The sequence below is a fragment of the Neoarius graeffei genome, chromosome 21, assembly GCF_027579695.1.
Source record: "Neoarius graeffei isolate fNeoGra1 chromosome 21, fNeoGra1.pri, whole genome shotgun sequence".
In the NCBI taxonomy this organism is placed as follows: Eukaryota; Metazoa; Chordata; class Actinopteri; order Siluriformes; family Ariidae; genus Neoarius; species Neoarius graeffei.
In genome coordinates this window covers 50,252,658-50,276,024 of record NC_083589.1, presented here as the reverse complement: position 1 = coordinate 50,276,024, position 23,367 = coordinate 50,252,658, and the positions used below count along the sequence as shown (strand labels likewise).

Sequence of the window (23,367 nt, the reverse complement as noted above, 5' to 3'; positions counted from 1 at the left end):
TAATATGCAATCATTCAGTGTTCTAGCAGTCCCAATGACATTCACAATACACTCAAAAAAAGCATAATGCGGCATCATTTATCACCATGTAAGTATTGTAGCATCATAATTCATAATAGTAATTTTAAAATTTGGCAGATATGGTGTGGATTGCAAGACGTACAGCACTGCACACAACACAGAAAAAAAAGGTTATGCTTACCCAAGCTAAGTTAGAGGCACTGTATGGTTCAAACTTTCACACAACTCAATGTATTCAAATAGATTGACCATGATCTGCCTCAAATCCTGTCAGTGTAATTATTGTAATGTAACTTTACATGGTATTTGGAGCACAACTTGAACCTCTATCATAAACGCTCTATGCATACAGATAGCTCTTCACTAAAAGTACATAAAATTCTTCCCTTGGTAACTTTATTCTACAACCCCAAGTCAGAAAAAGTTGGGACGGTATGGATTTGTAAATCCACTTTGACTTGTATTTCATCACAGACGGTATGAACCCAGTGTATCTCATGTTTTGTCTGGTCAACTTCATGCAACACATTCCAAAAAAAGTTGGGACAGGGGCAATTTAGGGCTCGTAATGAGGTACAACAATTAAATAATGATGTGCTTTAAAACAGGTGACGTCAACAGGTGATTGTAAATATGGATTGGTGCAACGTCAGTATCCAGGAAAGGATCTCCAGTTGGTCAAAAAAAAAAAAGTGTGAAGGAAAATTATTGAAACGTTTTTAAGAACAGTGTTCCTCAAAGAAAGATACAAAGGGATTATGGTGCACAAGATCATCATATGATTCAGGGAATATGTTACCCCTCCTCGGTGGGGTGGGGTAACAGGAGGACAGAGGATGGGAAGGAGCAGTAGCCTAGCCTGACAAAAAGCAATACTGGACAATGTGCAATATAATGTGCATTACCTCTCCTAGATTTTTTTTCCCCTTTTTTTTTCATATTTTATTTTTTATATTTGCATATGTTAAAGTGCATATCACGGGTAAATTCAGGAGCAAGATCAGTGTAATTCTCCTATTTTATATTAAACTTTGGTCAAATATCTGTAACATTTCTGCATTCTCTGCAGTTTTTTTACCTTGTGCAATACCAGAAAAATTCAGTTGAAATCAAGCCATTTGAGGAGAATTGGTCCGCCTCTGAAAAAACTTGGCATTTGGATTTCCCGGCAAACGTTGATTTTCGTGACGTCGCATGCGGGACGCCTCCCTCTGAATCCTACGTCAGCGCTGGTTTGTTTATGAGAAAATGACCTGGTGGTTTTCTGCAAATTTCTTCAACGTTATCGCGTAATTATTAAAATGGTTAACAGATGTATCGTAGGAGGGTGTAGCAACACCAATCTTGATGGGATTAGTACTCATCGTTTCCCAAAAGACCGGACAATGAGAGAGAAATGGGAGCGCTTGGTCTACACAGGCTGTGCACTGAAACCGTGCAAAGCTCTCGCAGCCTGCTGGTGCTTCCACAGGTAACGTCACGAATCTGGCTCCAGACTCCCTTGGGATTTTTCCAGATGCGTTTTATTTTTATTTTTTTTCTGCTGTAGACAGATGGCCTTGTGCAAAATTACCCTTCTGGATGAGTGTGTAAAGGGACATACTTTTATATTAAAAAAAACACGAAATTGGTCCAGAATATGCCCTTTAATACTTAATTTATCTAGAAGTATTTTCTGTTTATTCGGTAATGATGCTGCTGAAATTTTAATTTCCCTGAGGGAACCCTCCCAAAGGGATCAATAAAGTTTTTAATCTAATCTAATCTGAAATTTCTTTGTGTAAGGGCAAGGGCACAAGCCTAAGCTGAACACCTGTGATCTCTGATCCCTCAGAGGGTGCTGTATCATTCATCTATCACTGATATAGCCACAGGGGCTCGGGATTACTTTGGCAAACCTTTGTCGAGCTCTACAATACAGGGTTGCATCCATAAATGCCAGTTCAAACTTTACTGTACAAAAAGGAAGCCTTGTTAACTGTGTCCAGAAGCGCTGTTGATTTCTGGGATGGACCATCACACATGCCCCTTTTCAACCAACAGGGAACAGGTTCCATTCTTGTTCACACAACAAATTTTGAACCGTTCGGAGCATTTCGACCAAAAATAAATTGGTTCAGAACCTCAAAAGTTGGTTCACAGCTAGAACCAACTGACGACATCAGTGGGCGTGTCATTACTTTGGAGAGGAAGCAGAGCGCAGCAATGAAGAATGCAACAGAAAAGGGTGCATCTTCAGGTAAAAAAAAAAGGACCGAAAACAAATATCTGCAAAAGCAGGAAAAAAAAAAGCTCACAGGTAATCCATGCACTCTGCCATCTTGCTACTACAGTTTACACCCGTTGTACTTTGTGCAACGCCAGCCCATTCATGATGCATCAATGTTTACACTCGAAACTGGTGAAAACGTGGACCAGTTCACTACCTGCCACCAAAGTTCAAAGAATCCTGAACAGAACCGGTTCAAGAACTCGTTCTCTGTTGGTTGAAAAGGGGTATGAGTGGAAATGTGTATTGTGGTCAGACAAAACCATATTCTAGGTCTTTTTTTTTTTTTTTTTTTTGGGGGGGGAGAAATGGACTCCATGTTCTCCAGGCCAGCAACAAGTCCAAAAGCCAGGGTGTGTCATGGTATGGGGTTGTGTCAGTGCCCTTGGCAAAGGTAACTTGCACTTCTGTGATGGCAGCATTAATGAAGAAAAGTACATTGAGATTTTGGAGCAACATATGCTGCCTTCAAAGCGACACAATTTCCAGGGAGATTTCAACAGGAGAATGCAAAACCACATTCTGCACACATTACAAAGGCATGGCTGTGGACGAAGAGGGTGCCTGTCCCCTCTGTCCCCGATAGAGAATGTGCAGTCTCATCTCATCTCATTATCTCTAGCCGCTTTATCCTTCTACAGGGTCGCAGGCAAGCTGGAGCCTATCCTAGCTGACTACAGGCGAAAGGCGGGGTACACCCTGGACAAGTCGCCAGGTCATCACAGGGCTGACACATAAACACAGACAACCATTCACACTCACGGTCAATTTAGAGTCACCAGTTAACCTAACCTGCATGTCTTTGGGGGAAACCAGAGCACCCGGAGGAAACCCACGCAGACAACATGCAAATTTCGCACAGAAAGGCCCTTGCCGGCCCCGGGGCTCGAACCCAGGCCCTTCTTGCTGTGAGGCGACAGCGCTAACCACTACACCACCGTGCCGCCCGAGAATGTGCAATGAATTTTGAAAATAAAAATGTGATTTACACCTTAAGAGCTGTTTGCCTGAAGAATGGGACAAAGCAACAGGTGAAATGCTTCATCACTTGGCGTCTTTAGTTTCTAAACATCTTGGGCGGCACGGTGGTGTAGTGGTTAGCGCTGTCGCCTCACAGCAAGAAGATCCGGGTTCGAGCCCCGTGGCCGGCAAGGGCCTTTCTGTGCGAAATTTGCATGTTGTCTGCGTGGGTTTCCTCCGGGTGCTCTGGTTTCCCCCAAAGACATGCAGGTTAGGTTAACTGGTGACTCTAAATTGACCGTGAGTGTGAATGGTTGTCTGTGTTTATGTGTCAGCCCTGTGATGACCTGGCGACTTGTCCAGGGTGTACCCCGCCTTTCGCCCGTAGTCAGCTGGGATAGGCTCCAGCTTGCCGGCTAGAGATAATGAGATGAAATGTTTTCAGTTTTAATTTCAACATACTGTCTCAACCTTTTCTGATTTGGGATTGTAGGTGTTAAGACTTGTGTACTGATCTCATTTTAAAGTAGCCAGCGGTCTGGCTGTCTAACTCAACATACTCGGCTTTCTGTGTCTGATCAGATCAGTGAACATAAAAATGTACTTCACACTTCTTTTTTTAGCTGTTTTGAAAAATGACAATGATTTACATTAACCTGCCAGAAATATTTTGATAGTGATAAGTAAGGTCTCATTTTATTTTAATGTAAATTCAGCATTACTGCAAAATCACTAAAGGGAAAGCAGGACAATACAAATCTAAGCAGTAAACTACGGAGCAAGAAATAAGAATAAATTTGATCTGAGCAATGTTATGATAAAATATCACCAGTCTTTTTGTAACAATATTTATAACAGTATTTTATAACAATTACAAACTCTCAATGATTAATTTTGTAGATGCTGAATACAAACATCACTGAACCTTCTTTTTTTTTTCTTTTCAAATGTATATTTTTCGCCATATTGCCAATCCCTAATTAGTGCATAAAAAGATAAACATGGAGTGTAAACAAGATGAAGTATGTACAGATTAAACAGCATTGTAAACACAGAGTTGTAAATGGAGCTGTAAGGGTCCAAAAGAAAATAACACAAGGGCCACTCGACGTTATCAATCCGTATTCTGTCAAGTGTTTCCCATTCTGTATGTCACATTAAACTGCAGACTGTTTATTCAGAATGGCATACTCGTAAATATCACAGCATGTGGCATGACATCTTAAGCAGAGACATGCAGTCATGCTCAAGTTTACTATTTTGGAAAGACTCAAGTGCTGGGTGTCAACAGGATGTTCTAATTATTCTAATGGGTCACTTGAAGAGCGCTCACAGTCAGAACTCCTACTTGGAGTTTACAGAGAATAACATGCAGAGACTTAGGCCCTGTCCACACGGCAACGGATTCAGGTGAATCTGATAAAATTGTTTATTGTTTCAGCCTGGCGTCCACACGGCACCGGCGTTTTGGGTGCCCCAAAACGAAATCTTTTGAGAACGGGTTCCAGAGTGAAAAGATCTGGCAACGGCGCCGTTGCGAAGTCGTCTGGATGAGTAGAACGGATTTGTTTACGATGACGTCACAACCACATGTGCTTCACGCTGGGTAGAAGTGTAATGAACTCGATGCGAGTTGTCAACAAATCCTATAACTTGGTTCATGAAACGTGCTTACAAAATATTTTCACTGTGAATATTTATTGTGTAATGGTGCAAAGTGAGAGAGAGAGAGAGAGAGAGAGAATAGCCCTTAGGGCAGAGTCAATCCCGCCAGCAAAAATAGGGAAAAAAAAGGAGCGATCTCACCTCTTCAGATGTTGGTTTAAGTCCGACAATATATTCCTCAAAAAAGGCGTAGAAGAACAAATTAATCCATCAACGTGTAGCATTCAATTTATTCCGGACCATTAAAGACGCCGCCTTCCGCGTAGAATCATACGTCATCCTCGCCGCCATATTGGATGGGTCAAAGCGGAGAATAAAGATGCCTCATTCATGTGCTGCGTTTAACTGTACCAACAGGTTTGCCATCCAAACGAGATCACATGGGATTACCTTTCACAGGTGAGACTGGAAAAATACTTTTCATTGTATTTGGTCGTTATAACGTAATTTTACGAACAGATTTTTCTGACTTTGTGGCTAATATGAAGTCTCGCGCATAAGTTTATGCGCATGCGTCCTTACTTCTTCTATTGTTGTTGTGGTGTCTCCGATGGGACCGTCTTACAGCGCCCCTAGAGGTGTGGCATGTGTATTGCATCGTTTTCAGCAAGCGTTGCGTTGCCATATGGACCTGATATTTTACTGATCCGTTGCCCATGTGGATGCGATATTTTTTATTTTTTAAATCTTGTTGCCGTTGTGTGGATGTAGCCTTAGAAAGCATCGTATGTGTTAGTTGTTGGTTCAGCACAATGTCAAGCTCATGCTCCTGGATTTGAACACTTGAAGACTTTCCAGAAGAAGACTGGAAGCGTATTAACTCTTTACCCTTTAAAGATGACATATGATGGCCCCGTGTATGCACCATAATGATGTACTGTATGACGCCGGCGTGTATGCACCATGACGACGTTTGACGACTTTTTTTTTTCTTGTAAATATGTTCTAAGGGTGAACAGTATATACATTATACAAGGGTGGCTGTAGCAACTGCTTTAAGGGGTAAAGAGTTAACATTTAAAATGTCTGTCCGTTATTGGATGTTGCCGTGGTGCTTCATTAATCACTAAAGCAGGATGTTGTACAAAGACGGCACCACTGCTGTTTTTTTTTTTTTTTTCTCCGCCTAAGGAAACGGATTAGGGCGGCACGGTGGTGTAGTGGTTAGCACTGTCACCTCACAGCAAGAAGGTTCCAGGTTTGAACCCAGCAGCCGGCGAGGGCCTTTCTGTGTGGAGTTTGCATGTTCTCCCCGTGTCTGCATGGGTTTCCTCTGGGTGCTCCAGTTTCCCCCACAGTCCGAAGACATGCAATTAGGTTGATGTGGGGCGGCCTTGGGCTGAGGTGCCCTTGAGCAAAGTACCGAACCCCTGACAGCTCCCTGGGCGCTCTGGTGTGGCTGCCCACTGCTCTGAGTGTGTGCGTGTGTTCACTGCTTCAGATGGGTTAAATGCAGAGGATGAATTTCACTGTGCTTGAAGTGTGCATGTGACGAAGAAAGGTTTCTTCTTTTTCTTCTAATGACGAAATAGAATTATTTCATCAAGATGTATACTCTGTACAATCTGACACGTTTTTTTTTTTTTTTTTTTAAGTTTAAACAATACTTTTTCATAAAGGTTCATGTATTGTGAGAAGACGAATATGTGTGTGTGTGTGTGTGTGTGTGTGTGTGTGTGTGTGTGTGTGTGTGTGTTGAGTTTGAGGAATATCTGCTCTGTGTATTATGGGCCGGTATGCTGGTGTGGGCCCATAGCGTGAGGGCACACGCCAGCCTCTTGCTTTCCCAGCATTGTGTTTCCAGCCATCTAAAAACAAAGCTTGCCATTCTCCGACTGAGTGTCTGCTCTCTTGAGATATGTGATTGAGTGTGTCAGGCAAAACTATTTCACGTCTGTGCCATTCCACTCACTTTGGACTGCGTAATGCATTACAATAAATGGACTGCACTGGATAAAGGTCTGTTCATACACTGGTACTGTGTGATGTTTAGCAGTTTTTAGAATTGTATGCTATGCATAGATTATATTTTTTTGCCAATTTTGAGCCACTGTACTGAATTTAATCTTGGCTCAGTTTCATCTGCAACTAGATTTCTTTGCTGTATTAAACTAAACTTTGTTTCATTCCCTCTTAGTCAGGGCTTCATTCCGCCCATTTCTGATGGGATCTTTTCTGACGGGGCCAACATGTGATTTCCTTATTGCTGTTTTGAACAGATTGGCTGTCCTGAGTCAGTCACAGAAGCTGTCAGAGTGCAGACATTAGAATTTGAGAGAGTCTATTGTATTATGTAGAAAAAAAATATATACACCGATCAGACATAACATTATGGCCACTGATGGGTGAAGTGAAGAACATTGGTACTTGTCAAGGGGTGGGATATATTAGGCAGCAAAACGGTTAGTTATTTGAAGTTGATGTGCTGGAAGTAGGAAAAATGGGCAAGCATAAGGATCTCTTATGCTTTAAGTCAATTCATTAAGTTTATTCATGTCAGTCAGTTTATTATTAGTCATTTATGAATTTCTTTGTTCAATGTATTATGAGTTTCACTGTACTTTTAGGGATATGTATAGCCAATCCTGAAAATTATTAATGATCGAAAATTCAAATAGAAATCTCTTGAAAAACTTTTTTTTAAAAAACCACACACACACACACACACACACACACACACACACACACACACACACACACACACTATAAACATGACAGTTGATTCTAATCCAGATATTAACATGAGCATGGGTTGAAACATGTCCTATAGTAGCACATTCAGATTTTCTGGATTTATTTCTGCTTTGTGGGGGCGGCACAGTGGCGTAGTGGTTAGCACTGTCGCCTCACAGCAAGAAGGTCCTGGGTACGAACTTCTGTGTGAAGTTTGCATGTTCTCCCCGTGTCTGCGTGGGTTTCCTCCAGGCAGCGCTCGAAACTAACGGTGTCCCGACGTCCCGGGGACCATAAAAAATGTCATCGGGACACAAAATTATCATATCTGGGACAATCCCGGGACAATGGAAAAAAATAGATCTAGAAAAAAAGTTCTACATTAATATTATCTACAAAGCCGTAACACATACGTAGACATTCACCTAATTTGTCAATTTTAATTTTAAAACGTTAACAGCGAAAAATACATAGTAGCTACACTTTCGATGCACCTGCATCCGTAGGCTACAGAGCAGCGCATTCTGTTCTAGAATCTTCGGCCGGAGTCCGCATTATATGGACTTGGAATGGAATTGCTACCGCACACGCTGCGCCGACTCTTGCCAGAACAAAAATGCTTAAGTGGTTGAAGCGGACCGACCGCGGGGAAGAAACTGAAAGCCCAGACATAACGTCTCCGGGACCTTCAGGATCCAAAGTGTCATCGCCTGGTCTGCAGGCAACGCTAGCAACTGAATGAACTTAATGAACACTGTTAGACACGTTATAAAATACAACAGGAATGATGTGGATGATATTGACGGAAGATACCGTTCAACAGAATAAGTGAGTTTTCTTGGTGTCTTTCTAGTTCAGAAAGTTTAGTCAGTCAGCAGCACGGCTAGGCTCGGACCTGCCACTATGCTGATGTTGCTAATTTGCACCCACGCTTCGGCAGCGAAAGTTCATAAAAATGGATAACGGAAAGTTCATAAAAATGGATAACGGAAAGTTCATAAAAATGGATAACGGTAATGGTGAAAATTATAAGTTGGCCTTATAAGTGCCAACAGATATTCAAGGTATAAGTAGATGAAATGAACATAAAAGGGGTCTTATTTTCAGCTAAAGTGTACTGCAGATGTAGGGAGTTGAAACATTTTCTGAATGAGCTAGTTGGCCCCTTTAAATAAACGGGTATCTATTCATACAGTGAGATCGCCAAAGTTTAATAAACTGAAAATGCAATAACTGTCATTTTGAAGTAGATGATGTATAGGACATGTGTCGCTTGTGTCTTGTGACTTATTGTAAAAATGATATTAAGGGTTCAAAATCGCATAGTTACAAATATAATAGTAACTTCATATGATAATATTAACCACTGGTTATTTCAGAGAGGAAAAAAATGGGGACACTATTGCTTCCATTCGGGACAATACAACACAGAATTCGGGACCACTGGGGGACACAAAGAAAAAAAGTTAATTTCGAGCCCTGCCTCCAGGTGCTCCGGTTTCCCCCGCAGTCCAAAGACATGCAGGTTAGGCTAATTGGTGGCTCTAAATTGACCGTAGGTGTGAATGTGAGTGTGAATAGTTGTTTCTGTGTCTGCCCTGCAGTGATCTGGCGACTTGTCTAGGGTGTACCCCGCCTCTCGCCCATAGTCAGCTAGGATGGGCTCCAGCTTACCTGTGACTCTGTAGAACAGGATAAGTGGCTACAGATAATGGTTGTCTGTGTCAGCCCTGTGATGACCTGGCGACTTGTCCAGGGTGTACCCCGCCTTTCGCCCGTAGTCAGCTGGGATAGGCTCCAGCTTGCCTGCGACCCTGTAGAACAGGATAAAGCGGCTAGAGATAATGAGATGAGATGATACTTTGTACGTCTTTATCATAGAGGTCCGACTCTGTGTGAGGCTGATGAACTTTTTCCTTCTTGTCTATATTTGTCATTTTACCTTTTCCCCATTTTCTGGTTCATGCACTCTTTGTTCTGCTCTCCACCATATTACCCTTCTGTACCCAATTGTATGACCTTATTTTTGTGCTTACAATACAATCCCCAAAATAGACTTTTGAAAGCTATTTGTGTCTGGGTACAGGGCCTTCTCTGTGCTTTATTATGTTTTGAGGGACATTTTCACTGTTTGTCTTCTGTGTGGGTGGTAAGAAATTCAGATGATGTTGCGTGGCCCACGAAGTATGAACTTTTTTTTTTTTTATAGCAAAATCTGCAACACTAAATATTTGTTTTTTCTTCTCTGTGCCTTTCTTTTCTCTCCTTCCCTGCAATAGTCGTGCTATCAAAACCAATCCAGATCTCTTGCCTGAGACTCCATGGACCAACATACTGTACAGTGACTTCTGGGGCACTCTGCTCACTCACAGCGGCAGCCATAAGTCCTTCCGGCCGCTCTGCACCCTCTCTTTCCGCCTCAACTACGCTCTGGGTGGCTTGGAGCCGCGAGGCTACCACTTGTTCAACGTGGGCCTGCACTGCTGTGTTACAGCTCTGTTCACTGCACTTTGTGGTCTCCTGCTAGCCAGAGGACCCTGGAGTCTGCTGGCTGGACTCCTCTTCGCCTCGCACCCAGTGCATACAGAGGCAGTAGCGGGACTGGTAGGACGTGCAGATATGGGGGCTGCCCTGTGCTTTCTACTCTCTCTGCTCTGCTACAGGTGCCACTGCAGGCTCCGGCCGCATGCTGGAAATTCGTGGTACGTGAAGTGGAGAATGCAGGCATGGCTGGCTGGTAGCCTGGTTGCTGCAGCAGCAGCCATGTTGTGGAAAGAGCAGGGTGTGACTGTCCTGGCTGTGTCAGCTGTCTATGATATCTGTGTGGTCCACCGCATGCAACTGCATCATGTGCTAGCAGTCCTCTTTAAGGTAAGTGTAAATATTATACCGTTCTGTACATCTTTGCCCTGCCAAAGCAGAAAGAAGGACGATGAATGCTGCTTTGCAAGGGAAGGCGAGTAGTGATGCTGTGTGTGTATCAATTTATTCATTTAGATATTAAACAGGCTAATTACAACAAACACTTCCATTCCAGGGGCGGCACGGTGGTGTAGTGGTTAGCGCTGTCGCCTCACAGCAAGAAGGTCCTGGGTTCGAGCCCCGTGGTCGGCGAGGGCCTTTCTGTGCGGAGTTTGCATGTTCTCCCCGTGTCTGCGTGGGTTTCCTCCGGGTGCTCCGGTTTCCCCCACAGTCCAAAGACATGCAGGTTAGGTTAACTGGTGACTCTAAATTGACCGTAGGTGTGAATGTGAGTGTGAATGGTTGTGTGTCTATGTGTCAGCCCTGTGATGACCTGGCGACTTGTCCAGGGTGTACCCCGCCTTTCGCCCGTAGTCAGCTGGGATAGGCTCCAGCTTGCCTGCGACCCTGTAGAACAGGATAAAGCGGCTAGAGATAATGAGATGAGATGAGACTTCCATTCCACAGTCAGGCAACTCTTTCACATAAAATAATTTTGGAGTTTACTGACATTTCCATTTTGGTTTGTGAAGAGTATTTCTAGTGTTGTAAGCCTCCTATGGATTGTATGGTAACTTTGCATCTCACAGCCGTTACAGGATTTTTATTGGAGTTAAAGGAAACTACTAAACTGATTGTTGATCATAAAATCTGCTGGAAACCACATATTAATCTTGTTAAAGCAAAAATAGCAAGGATTACTGCAATTTTGGGGAAATCAAGACAGTCTGGACTATAAATCACTACATACTCTGTACAGAACCTAATCTAGGGGGTGTAATACGTGATAATACGCGTTTTTTTATCTGTCTGTCGCACATCCATTTTTTGGGCACGAGAGTGATATCGCGTATCTATTCATTTTGTCGCGCATTTATAAGTAGAGAGCGTGTAGTCGCGTTTTACTAAATCTTGTGAGTATCAATTTGTCAGCACCCGCTAGCAAGCACTGCGGTAAATATAGCGTTGCTTACACACCAATTGGAAAATATCGGAAAGGACCGAAGTATTCCGAATGGTTTATTTAGCGGGTAAAACAGTTTTGTGAACTATTATATCATTGGTCACTAAAACGGAAGACAGTGTATCTCAACCAGTCGTGTGAAGTGTTTTAAAAATACCCAAAAGCACATGGCATATCGTTCTGTCTCATCCAAACATAACAATGTCAAAACGCGTGGTCACGTTGAAAGACCTTTGGACGAAAAAAGAAAAAAGGAAACAAAACGAAGACACAGAAGTTTGTGTACAAATATGATCTTGGAGTAATTATATGACAGTGTGAAGACATACTAAGTCATTTGATTCTGATCGATAATGGTTTTTGAAGTTTGAATTTGATATTAGTTTCCTAATGCCAATATACAATTAGTTTGATAATGTTTGGTATTATGTAAGTTTTATTTAAAAATATTCTGAAATATATTTAATCTGGGCGGCACGGTGGTGTAGTGGTTAGTGCTGTCGCCTCACAGCAAGAAGGTCCGGGTTCGAGCCCCGTGGCCGGCGAGGGCCTTTCTGTGCGGAGTTTGCATGTTCTCCCCGTGTCCGCGTGGGTTTCCTCCGGGTGCTCCGGTTTCCCCCACAGTCCAAAGACATGCAGGTTAGGTTAACTGGTGACTCTAAATTGACCGTAGGTGTGAATGTGAGTGTGAATGGTTGTCTGTGTCTATGTGTCAGCCCTGTGATGACCTGGCGACTTGTCCAGGGTGTACCCCGCCTTTCGCCCGTAGTCAGCTGGGATAGGCTCCAGCTTGCCTGCGACCCTGTAGAAGGATAAAGTGGCTAGAGATAACGAGATGAGATGAGAGATTTAATCTGTCCTTGTGTAATTGTAGGTACTGTAAGATTGTAAATGATAGAGATTATATACTTTTTAGGAAGTCTGAATTTTGAGATTATCTCCAGTCATTTATGTCAAAATCTAGTTTAAACATAGGTAGATTGTTTAATGTTTTTCACTTTCATGAAAGGTGGTCCGAACAAAACAAATATGATAGCGTTTTTAAATATTTGATAGTGATTTTATTTTATTCAGAAAGTCAGATTTTTCATCTTATTATTAATTAATAGTGGCAAGACTACATGGATTTTAGACTTAACTATATCAAATGATGTAAACCTAGTCATATTTGATATGCAATATTAACCTAGTCCTATTTGAAATGCAACATTATACTACTGGTGGTCAAATTGGTAAAAATAGGCTAGTCACATGATTTATAGTAAAACAGTAACCTAGTCATATAACAGAAAACTAGTCATATTTGTAAGGTTTTGCAGTATATAATTCTTCATATAGTTTTTGATCTAAAATCTTTACATTTTTAAAGTTCAGATCTGATCATAATGTTTGTGCAATACTATAAACTGTGGATAAGTGTTTACTGATATGGTTTTCATATCACTGTATTAAAGGATATGTATAGTGCCATAATTATGGTATTATGTAGATTAACATCTGATATGAATGTTTGTTACATGTATTTAGTTTTATTAATAAAACTGTTCTGTTTATAGATGTACTCTTGAAAATATCTACCAATGTATTACTTATTTTTCTGTCCCCACTAACTGGAACAAATGAGGGATATTTTTACCCATGTTAATATTTTCTGTCCCCTGTTTCTACAACTAGTGAGGGATCTGTCCCCTATTTTCAAATTCCTAGATTAGGCTCTGCTGTATAATGCACTCATACTTCCATATCTGAGCTACTGTGTGGAGATATGGGGTAATACCTACAAATCTAACCTGCAGCCGTTATGCACATTACAAAAAAGAGCAATAAGAATCGTCAATAATACGGGAGATCTTGAGCATACAAACGCATTATTCGTAAAAGCACACACTCTGAAATTCACTGATCTGGTTAAACACAAGACTGCACAAATTATGTATAAAGCAAGACGTAACCTTCTTCCGGGTGAGGTACAAAATATGTTTATGGAAAGGCAGGGTGGGTATAACCCATAGACACATAAACATGGACGCCGCATTGAGCTGGTGGCCCCGTTGCTGGGATACGTCAGAGTGTCCGCCATATTTGATGTGGCAAATCTTCCCCGTAAACCAATGCAAGTAAATGGACTGAACTTCATAAAGCCCCTTTCTACAATAATATTTAACTCGATGCCTTTTATTCACCCATTAAGACACACACGTATATATTTGGGAAACAGGCATCAAAACAACACCATATAACTTTTAATGTGGTGGTTATAAATAGTGTGGGAAATACCCTGTACACTGCAAACTAGCGATACATAGCTCAGGTAAGCTAATCAGTCAGCATACCGTAGCAAGCTACCAAAACCTGAGGCCACAATAACCAACCTACAAGACTGAATATGATAAATGATGGAAATAGTGGAAAAACTGGAAATAGTGAATGAAAATAAAAATTTACTGTTTTATTTATTGAGTCACCACACAGACCTACTCTCGGTGAATAAAGTGAGCTGAATGACCGCCAAACTGAGTTCGGCCAGGTTCTAATGCCATACCAAAACAAAATCCATCACTGATTCCTTCACATTCAGAAAGGTTAAAAACATTCATCATATGTTCAAAAATGTTCATCATAGTGTGGCGCTGTATTATCTAATTCTCGCTGCTTATAACTCTACACCTCCCCGGTGGAGATGAGCTGGGAAACTGAAGACTGAAGGAACAGTATTGAAAAGTATTTTTCCAGTCTCACCTGTGAAAGGTAATCCCATGTGATCTCGTTTGGACGGTAAACCTGTTGGTACAGTTAAACGCAGCACATGAATGAGGCATCTTTATTCTCGGCTACTGTCTAGACGCTATACCAGAGACGGTTGAAGAATCTCCACTTTGCCACATCCAATATGGCGGCAAGGATGACGTATGATTCTACGCAGAATGCGGCGTCTATGGTTATATGTCTATGGGTATAACCTAAGAGAGGAAATGAATTTTTAAGAGAGTAAATGTTAGAACAACTATGAAAAGTATGTGCATAACAGTCTGTGGGGTGCAATTGTGGAATGGTCTGGATAATGAACTCAAACATAGCACCAACATAAAACTGTTTAAAAAATTATATAAAAACCTGTTACTAAAAATATATGAGAATGAGGACAGGCAGACTATATAGGTGATGATGAAATTGAGAGTAAGTCTGTGACTGGTCGTCTTGTATTTTGTGTATAGTTATAGGTATGTGTATATGTATGTACTGTATTGTATGTGTGTATATATGCATAACATAAGTATCTGTATATATGATTTGATTTGGTCGATATTATACCATGTTAGTATGTCTTGGTATGTTGGTATGTTTTTTCTTTTTGTTTGTTGCTTTTGTTTTCTTTTGTATATATAGTTTATTATGGCGGAAAGTGCCGTTTGATTAGCGGTGGTATAGAGGGTTAGGATTGGATAAGTTATTTACTTCTTCCTAATCCTTTCTGAACATTAGGCCAAAAAAAAAAGTGTGTTTCCGGTAACCCGACCGATCGAGAATTTCCGCGTCGAAATTGCCGACCGTAAAGTTTTTATTACAAATTTCCCTCGATATTTTAGTGTAAGCGGCGTTAGTTTGTCATAATTTTTTGTTTCAACGCATTCAAGTTGTGAAAGAAACGATAAAAAGTAAAATGTTTCGCCACTTCTATCAGCCCTCCTGCATAAACATGGGAGCGCACTTGTATACTGAAGGAGGAAGGGAAACTGAGCCGAGCCGCCATTTTGAATCCTCATTCAAGGCTGTAATGCAAATTGCTTCCTCTTCAGTATACAAGTGCACTTCCATGGCAGGGAAAAACACTACGTTTTGCCGCCTATGTAGTCCCCTATTTATACAAATAGGAGTCATTCAGGATTCAGCCATGTTTTTGCTCGACCCAAGTTCTACAGTAGGCTAGGCTAGGCCGTCTGCTTTTAATGGAAGTAGCCTAGCCTAGGACGTTATTTCTTGATAAGGTGTTTTCACGTTATTACATGAAAATATCATGAAATAACGTGATAATTTCGTATCATGAAATTACGTGATGTTATGTTATTACATGATAAATATATTGTAAAAACGTGATAACTTTGTTAACAATATCTTTTCACGTAATTACTTGATTCTAAGCCAATATTTTTTTGAGTGTGGCAGCAATACGCTTCCGTAGATCATAACTCGAACTCTCGCAATATTTTTTTTTTTTTTAATTCGTTTAAAGATTTAAAACACTTATTTTATTATGATGTGTGGTATAAAGGATTCTGTGCCAAAATACTATTTTGTAAGATGTTTACTTGTGTTAATTTTTTCGAACAAAATAAAAAAAAAATTAAGAAAAAAAAAAAACTTTTTCCTACCTACCGACCTTATTTTAGTATTTCATGTTACCGGAAACACACTTTTTTTTTTTTTTTTTTTTTGGCCTTATGTTACTGCCTTGTGGCTATGCTATTCTGTTTGTTTATGACGATGTTTTGATTTAATTTTTTTTTTATTTTTATATCTTCTTTATTGTTCGGAATAAAGTAATCAATCAATCAATCAATCAATCAATCAATCAATCAATCAATCAAAAACTACTAAACTGTAATCAACAGCCAATAAAAGACACGAGACCCAGAATTCTGTAGCTAGTTTTGCATGTACCCCTTGGATTTATCTACGGAGTTTAAATCCTGCTTTTTAGACAGTTGCTCCCCCTTTTTTTTTCCCTTTTTTTAAAAAAAAAAACCACAATGGGCACACACACCACAATTCCATCTGGACATGCCAGCTAGGCGTCGGGTGCCACTGTATCTGGAATTTTTATAATTTCTTCTGTACCAGTCTGTCTGGTTAAATGTGCACTTGAGAGCCACGTCATAGATGATATCCCAGGCTATTGTGAGATTATAGCCAGGAGAGTATGGGAACATAGACACATTGTGAGAGAGAGGTGCTGTGAGGAAATAAGCAGGGAAGGAAAATCTTCTTTTACTTCCTCTCTCCCCTGTTTTATCTCATTCTTTTTCCTGGCTTGCCTGGTTTCTTAGAGATTTTTAGAGTCCTGTTTGAAGTTTTAATCAAAATACAATTCTACCAGGTTTTCAGTAATGGTTCTTTTTGCATTGTCTGGTGCATAGCCTGAGCACAGATACTGTAGAATACATAATTTTTTAGTAATTTCTTCAATCTGATTCAATTAGGTCAACATTGTTTTACTGCTGCAATAAAATCTGTCACCCTCAATTAAACCAGTAAATGTCAGTAGAAGAAGAAGATCAGCGTGAATTAAAGTACTAAAAAGGGCCTGCTCCTCATTTTGATATATAGTAGTTACAGTGTGAGTGAGCGCACAAGTGAAGCATTGACTTGATTGAGTAGAGGCATTTTTGAGAGAGGAGTTTATAATCAGATTTCTACTTCCATATTTTCCAGAGGAAAAATGCAGCCCTGTTGGTTAGCCTGGCTTGGCTGGCTGGATGGGGAACAGTCTTGTTGGCAGCTCGACTGTACTGGATGGGCTGCAAGCCACCACACTTCTCCAACTCGGACAACCCAGCAGCTGATTCACCTCACCTTCTCACCAGAACACTTACCTTCTTCTACCTGCCACCAGTCAATGCCTGGCTCCTCCTTTGTCCGCACACCCTTAGCTTTGATTGGTCTATGGATGCTATACCCCTGCTCACAAGCGTTTCTGATTGGAGGAACTTGTACTCACTGGCATTTTACACAGGCTTCGTGCTGCTTACTTGGTTTGGCTTAAGAAGCAGGAACTCTGCCATTTTCCAAATAACCAATGGAAAATCCCATATCATGAATGGAAAAACTTTGGATAATGGGCATAGTCTGCATTTTCCTGACAGCAACGGTGAACATGACAGCAGCCACTACCACAATGGCTTAACCTCTTTCGAAGTTTTTGACCACACCGAGAATGGGTACGCCAAACCCCTTCATGCTGCTACTCACACATCACTACCATCCAGAGAGAACATGGTGGTCTTCTCACTTGGTCTACTGGCCTTACCTTTTCTCCCTGCCACCAATCTTTTCTTCTACGTGGGCTTTGTGGTGGCTGAGCGGGTTCTCTATATTCCCAGCATGGGCTTCTGTCTACTGGTGACAATTGGGATCAGGGCCATGTTTGTAAAAATGAGGCGGAGAAGCTCCAGGGTACTGCTTTTTGGCTGTGCTGCTGGACTTGTCCTGCTCTACAGCCTTAGAACAGTGTGCAGGAACCAGGACTGGCAGAGCGAAGAGCTGCTCTACAGGTCTGGCATCACTGTTAACCCTGCTAAAGGTAAGACAGTGAAGATTATGTTCAAGGTTATACTTTTAATCTTGGCGAGTCATTGAGAATTCTTCCGTTGGTATCAAGTAAAATAAATGAAATAAAGAAAAGAAATAAAAACTGTTTGAAAGATGCGTTCTATCAATTAATAACTGATATTGTCTCTTAGCTTGGGGTAACCTTGGCAATGTCTTGAAGAACCAGGGTAAGATGGCAGAGGCAGAGCAAGCATACAGAAATGCCCTGTACTACCGTGGCAACATGGCTGACATGCTGTACAATCTGTGAGTAATCGGTCTACCATGTAAACATTTGGCTTTTCTCCTACAAGAAGTCATGAACAAGCGAAATAAAAGGATACATTAATAACTAAACAAACTGTATGTAAATATTTGGTATTTAGGCATGTGGAGGCCCTTATTTTGTAAATAATATTTGTAGGCAAAAGGTGAAGGCTTAATGTTAACTAAAAGATTTGCATACTGACAGCTGACAATATGGTTTTCCATCTGATATGTATTTATGTACCACCTTACATGTTACACGCAGTGTCTCTTTACAATTAAAAATGAATCCTGTAAAAATGAACCATGAAAAAATAAGCAAAAACAATAATTAAAAGACGCAAAAACACAAAATGGTCTGAGGTCTCACTGATCAGTTTTTAATAATCAGTCCTTCTACGGCGCACACAATCAGCACGGCTGAAGCAGAAAAGGCTGTGCTTGTGTAAGACCGTATTTTATTTGGAGACAGCTGGCTGTAATTTTCATAGATATTTCATGGCCAACTGTAATATTTTACCTGTAAAGTGAAAAAATGGACTCCTCAGCACTTTTGAATCTCTTTACCGTAAATGCTGAAGCTGTTGATATGTCTCATCTTTGTTTTAGCTCAGACTCTGCTGACGCTCTCATTTTTGTTGCTGGCTCTATAAACCTTTTTTTTTTTTTTTTAAATCTGGCTACAAACACTTTATTTGGCTGAGTCCACTGGCAACAAGGGAAAAAAAAATCAGAAAATAATATTGGTTGAATCGCCATTGATCACTCAAAGTCAAGTGAAGTCAAGTTTGTTTGTATAGCGCTTTTAACAATAGACATTGTCCCAAAGCAGCTTTACAGAATCTGAATGACCCAAGACATGAGCTAATTTTATCTCTAATCTATCCCCAATGAGCAAGCCTGTTGCGACGGTGGCAAGAAAAAACTCCCTCAGACGACACGAGGAAGAAACCTCGAGAGGAACCAGACTCAAAAGGGAACCCATCCTCATTTGGGCAACAACAGACAACATGACTACAACCAGGGGCGCCGCCAGAAATTTTGGGCCCCATGAAAGATTAGAATTTTGGGCCCCCCAACTTTGCCCACCCTCGTCACAATTGCACTATTGTCGTTATTTGACTTTTGATAGCCCATGGACCTTGAGTTTGTGACTTTATTACATTTTATGTATTAACCTACCAGGGACTAGATGAAAACTGGTCAGTGACCAATTCTGGTGCATTTACAATCACAAATGAAAATTCAAGATTTTGCCACATGCCTTCTTGTGCTAGGACAATTGGTAGTGAAATGTGTGATGTGACTGCTAATAAATCATAGAAAAAGTTTTCTACCCCGCATTTATGGGTTGTATTGCTGCTTACCTCCTTCTCCAAAGGGGGGTTCAGTGGTTTGGTAGGGCGGAGGTCCCCCTGAGGCTGAATCTGTGCATATTTAGGGCACCCCATTAGTTATGAAACTGGTTATTAGCACTAGTTATTAGCACCAGCATAACCTAATATTTCATCTTGTTTATCACACAAGTCAGTTCAGTTATTAAAATGGAAAAAATGTCACTGTACAAACTGTAAAAGTGTTCTCTTGATAGGCTAATTCAACCACGTTCATACTGTTCATTTACCATTCGCTAATATTTTGAACACACATGTGAGCGATAGCTACCTTTCTTTGGGAAAAACTGAGTGACCAGTTTCCTGCCTCTTCGGTCCCTCTCAGCTTTCAGCTGCCTTTCTTTACGTTTTTGACAGCCACTCTTCATATTTAGCGATCATAGACTGTACGCACTCCACTGCTGGCTGGCTGGCTGCTGCACCGCGACACAGCAGCAAGTAGCGTTGCACTGATCAGCACACAGATTTAACGCATCGCGCTTCTACCAGAACTGGACCGTACCATTTCGCAAAAGGGGGAGGGTTAAATGACTATGTTGAAGAACTCAAGAAATGGACAACCTTGTTCAATTAGCTCATTTTACCAGATGGAATATTGCATTGTTGTTATTTCAAAAGTCTTATTAAAATCATTAAAAGCATATTATCAGCCCCTTAAAGGGCCCCATGGCAGTGCTGGGCCCCTAGAATTGTTCTAACCTTTTCCCCCCTGGCGGCGCCCATGACTACAACATTAACAGTTTTTGTTTTTTTGTTTTTTTAAAGATATTTTTTGGGCTTTTTTTTTTTTCACCTTTATTGGGTAGGACAGTGTAGAGACAGGACAGGAAATGAGTGGGAGAGAGACAGGGAGGGATCGGGAAATGACCTCGGGTCGGAATCGAACCCGGATCCCCGGATTTATGGTATGGCGCCTTATCCACCTGAGCCACGAAGCCCCCCAACATTAACAGTTTTAACATGAAGTCAGTTTCGTTGATGTTATAACTAATGCTGTCAAGCGATTAAAATATTTAATCGCGATTAATGTCGCGACTGTCATAGTTAACTCGCGATTAATCGCAATTTAATCGCACATTTTTGTCACATGAAAAACCATTGTAATTCTCTTATCAGCCTAAAAAAGTGAATGGGCTTGCTTACTGTTCGAACTACGGGGGTACTCGGGATCCGAGATCCCCTGAAACAGACATGAGATCCCTTGAAAACATGATTTGGGAAATGTTGGGGGGTCTCTAAAATATTGGCAAAATGATGTTTATTGACATAGCAATCGTGTGTAACGATTGCGCTCTGAGACAAGCGCAAGCACACACACCCCCTCCCCCCCCCCAGGGATAAAAAGGGACCCCCCGAAAATATCGGCATAGTTCGAACACTGGTTGTACCAATGTTTTTTTTTTTTTTTTATTTTTTTTTTTTTTTTATTTTTTTTTTTTTTTATTGCAGAGCATAACACGTCTTGTCACAGCCACTGCAAAGTCGGGCTGGAGCCGCCGATGGGAAAACGAAACCTAAGCCGAGCACCGTGGCTCTTTGGGGGAGGGCAGAGGACTCTAGCTGTGCGGGGTGTGGCATTACAGTCTAGCTGCTATCGTTTTTCTAAGCAAAGTCTCTGTTCCAAGTTCCTGGCAGTTTCAAAAGCTTATGAAAAACCTACATCATGTCACAGAGCGTTAATCTCGCGATAAAAAAATTATCGCCGTTAAAATTGAGTCAAGTTAACGCGTTAATAACGCGACATTTTTGACAGCACTAGTTATAACTCTTCATTAATGGAAACTTGAGTGCAAAACTGTTTATGACAACCGCAGTCCTAAAGTTAGCAAGTCAACTGTAGTCCTCAGCCACAAAAGCGTTACTGTAAGTGTCCAGAGCGTCCTCCAAGTGTGACTTTCAACTGTCCATATGGGACCGTCCTCCACAGGAGCGATGCGATGAGACTCCAACCAGACACAGGGCATCAGGATGGATCAGGCAGGTCTGAGGAGCAGAAGAGGTCAGCATCTTGATCTCAGGATTGACATGTAACTCAGAGGGACAGATTGGGGGGGGGACAGGTAAAAACACAGGGACAGATAAATCCTTAACCAATGAGAACTGAAAAATCTTTTACCTTCTAACTCCTTAACCACGAAGTGATTTGTTATAAAGTCAGACACACTGTATACATAATGACATGAGAGTCTGAACAAATTGCAGCAAATATGAGTTCACAGCTCTGACTTTGAATTAAAAATCTGACCTTCACTTTTGAAAGAAGTCTTCTTTAAACTAGCTTTCTCTACTGATGCACTAATACTTCAAGATGGAAATAAACAAAGTGGACTGGGAGAACAAGTGAGAAAAGAAGGGAAATGGTAGACTGTATTCCACCCAAGTGTTATATATCTAAGAAATGTCATCAGGGATGGGAATTTTCCGCGGATCCGCGGAATTCCGCGGATTTTATCAACCCAGGGGTCATTTTTGTGAATCGTCTAAATCCGAGGAGAAAATATTTAGGGGGGGTTAGGTATGTGTTGACCATCGGGAACAAGGCTCTGTTTACATCGGCAGTTCAGAACGTACACTGTATTTGATTGGCCGTTGAGAGAGAAATATCGCGATTTGACCAATGGTAAATGAGCATAGATAGGAAAGGCCAAAATGTCACATGTAAGCTTCGTTCTGATTGGTTCTTCGCATTTCGCTTTCTTACTCATTCAACATGGCGCTCCACGAGGCCGGAGATTGAGGATGTAACAGCAAATAAGAGCTTCAAAATGGTGAAAATTATCACAAAAGAAAACGAATCGCTTATTCAGATTAGCTGCTAAAAGGAAAAAAACATCTCTGCAATGAAGCATTCCTAGAAAAAGAACAAGTACTTTGTAAATATGTTGAAAACTTAGAGTAGTGTTGCTAGTTATGTGATTGTGACTTTGGGAGCTGAGAGAACTGTTCAACAGGGAAATTGTGTTTCTGTTGAGACAAGTTCACTGCAAAAGAGGTAACTGCATTCTTTAATAAAGTAACTGAAACATTTACAGGATTATGTCAAATATTCTGTCTTTATGTGTTTAATTTATATTCATCATTCCTTTCATTCTAGCATGAAGTTAAAAATTATTTTTAGCTGAGCATTATTGAGACTATTTTTGTTTATTAGTGTCTAAAACTCAAGCTTCTTTGGACTGAAAATATTATTCAACTGAGCAATCTGAGACCATTTCTAGTGGTCTAAAATGTATAAAACTCATTAGCTTCCGGGGGCCTTCGGCCCCCTGGACCCCCGACCAGGCTCCGCCCTGGACCTGGCTGGGGGCCGATGGCCCCCAGACCCCCAATTCAATTTTCAGCTGAAAATACAATTTCTCATTCTCATCCCTGTGTCATTAATGTTGTTTACCAACTCTTTGTGAAGAAATCTCTCGTTTCCGTTCACCTAAAAGAGGTACAAGACACACTGTTCAGCTGTTATACAGAGTTCCTCTGTTTATGCCCCTCTAAGTAGGAAAATCAAAGAAAAATATGCAGTAAACATTTTTTTTTTCAGTTTAGTATTTTCAACAAGCATCTCCTTCTCTGTTTCTCATTAACATCGGTAAATGGTTAACTCTAGCTGGTGATAACAAACAACACATTTCACGATGCAGAACCCATGTGGGACATGGTGTTTTTATGTCCTATGGCCGCTGCTGTCCTGTTATTTCATCTTTATTGGAATGTAATAGATTTTCTGTGTGCTGAAGTCTAAATATTGTCCTCATTAGTTGTCTTCTCTCACTCAGTGGTTTGTTGCTGCAAGAGAGTGAACGTTTCTCTGAGGCTCTGCATTACTATAAACTGGCTGTCCGAAGCAGACCAACTCTGGCATGTAAGCTCAGTCTTTCTCATTAGTCTTA

At 41.0% G+C, this 23,367-nt stretch overlaps 1 protein-coding gene across 1 annotated transcript in view; it reads left to right on the top strand.

Annotated features, from left to right (window-relative positions):
* The window catches only part of tmtc2a (transmembrane O-mannosyltransferase targeting cadherins 2a), a 77,236-nt gene that overhangs the window by 35,312 nt on the left and 18,557 nt on the right, over nucleotides 1-23,367 (top strand). The window contains exons 2-5 of the mRNA XM_060903675.1: nucleotides 9,868-10,459; nucleotides 16,944-17,811; nucleotides 17,972-18,086; nucleotides 23,254-23,339. Coding sequence (XP_060759658.1) covers nucleotides 9,868-10,459; nucleotides 16,944-17,811; nucleotides 17,972-18,086; nucleotides 23,254-23,339 — 1,661 coding nt within the window. The remainder of the gene's footprint in view (nucleotides 1-9,867; nucleotides 10,460-16,943; nucleotides 17,812-17,971; nucleotides 18,087-23,253; nucleotides 23,340-23,367) is intronic.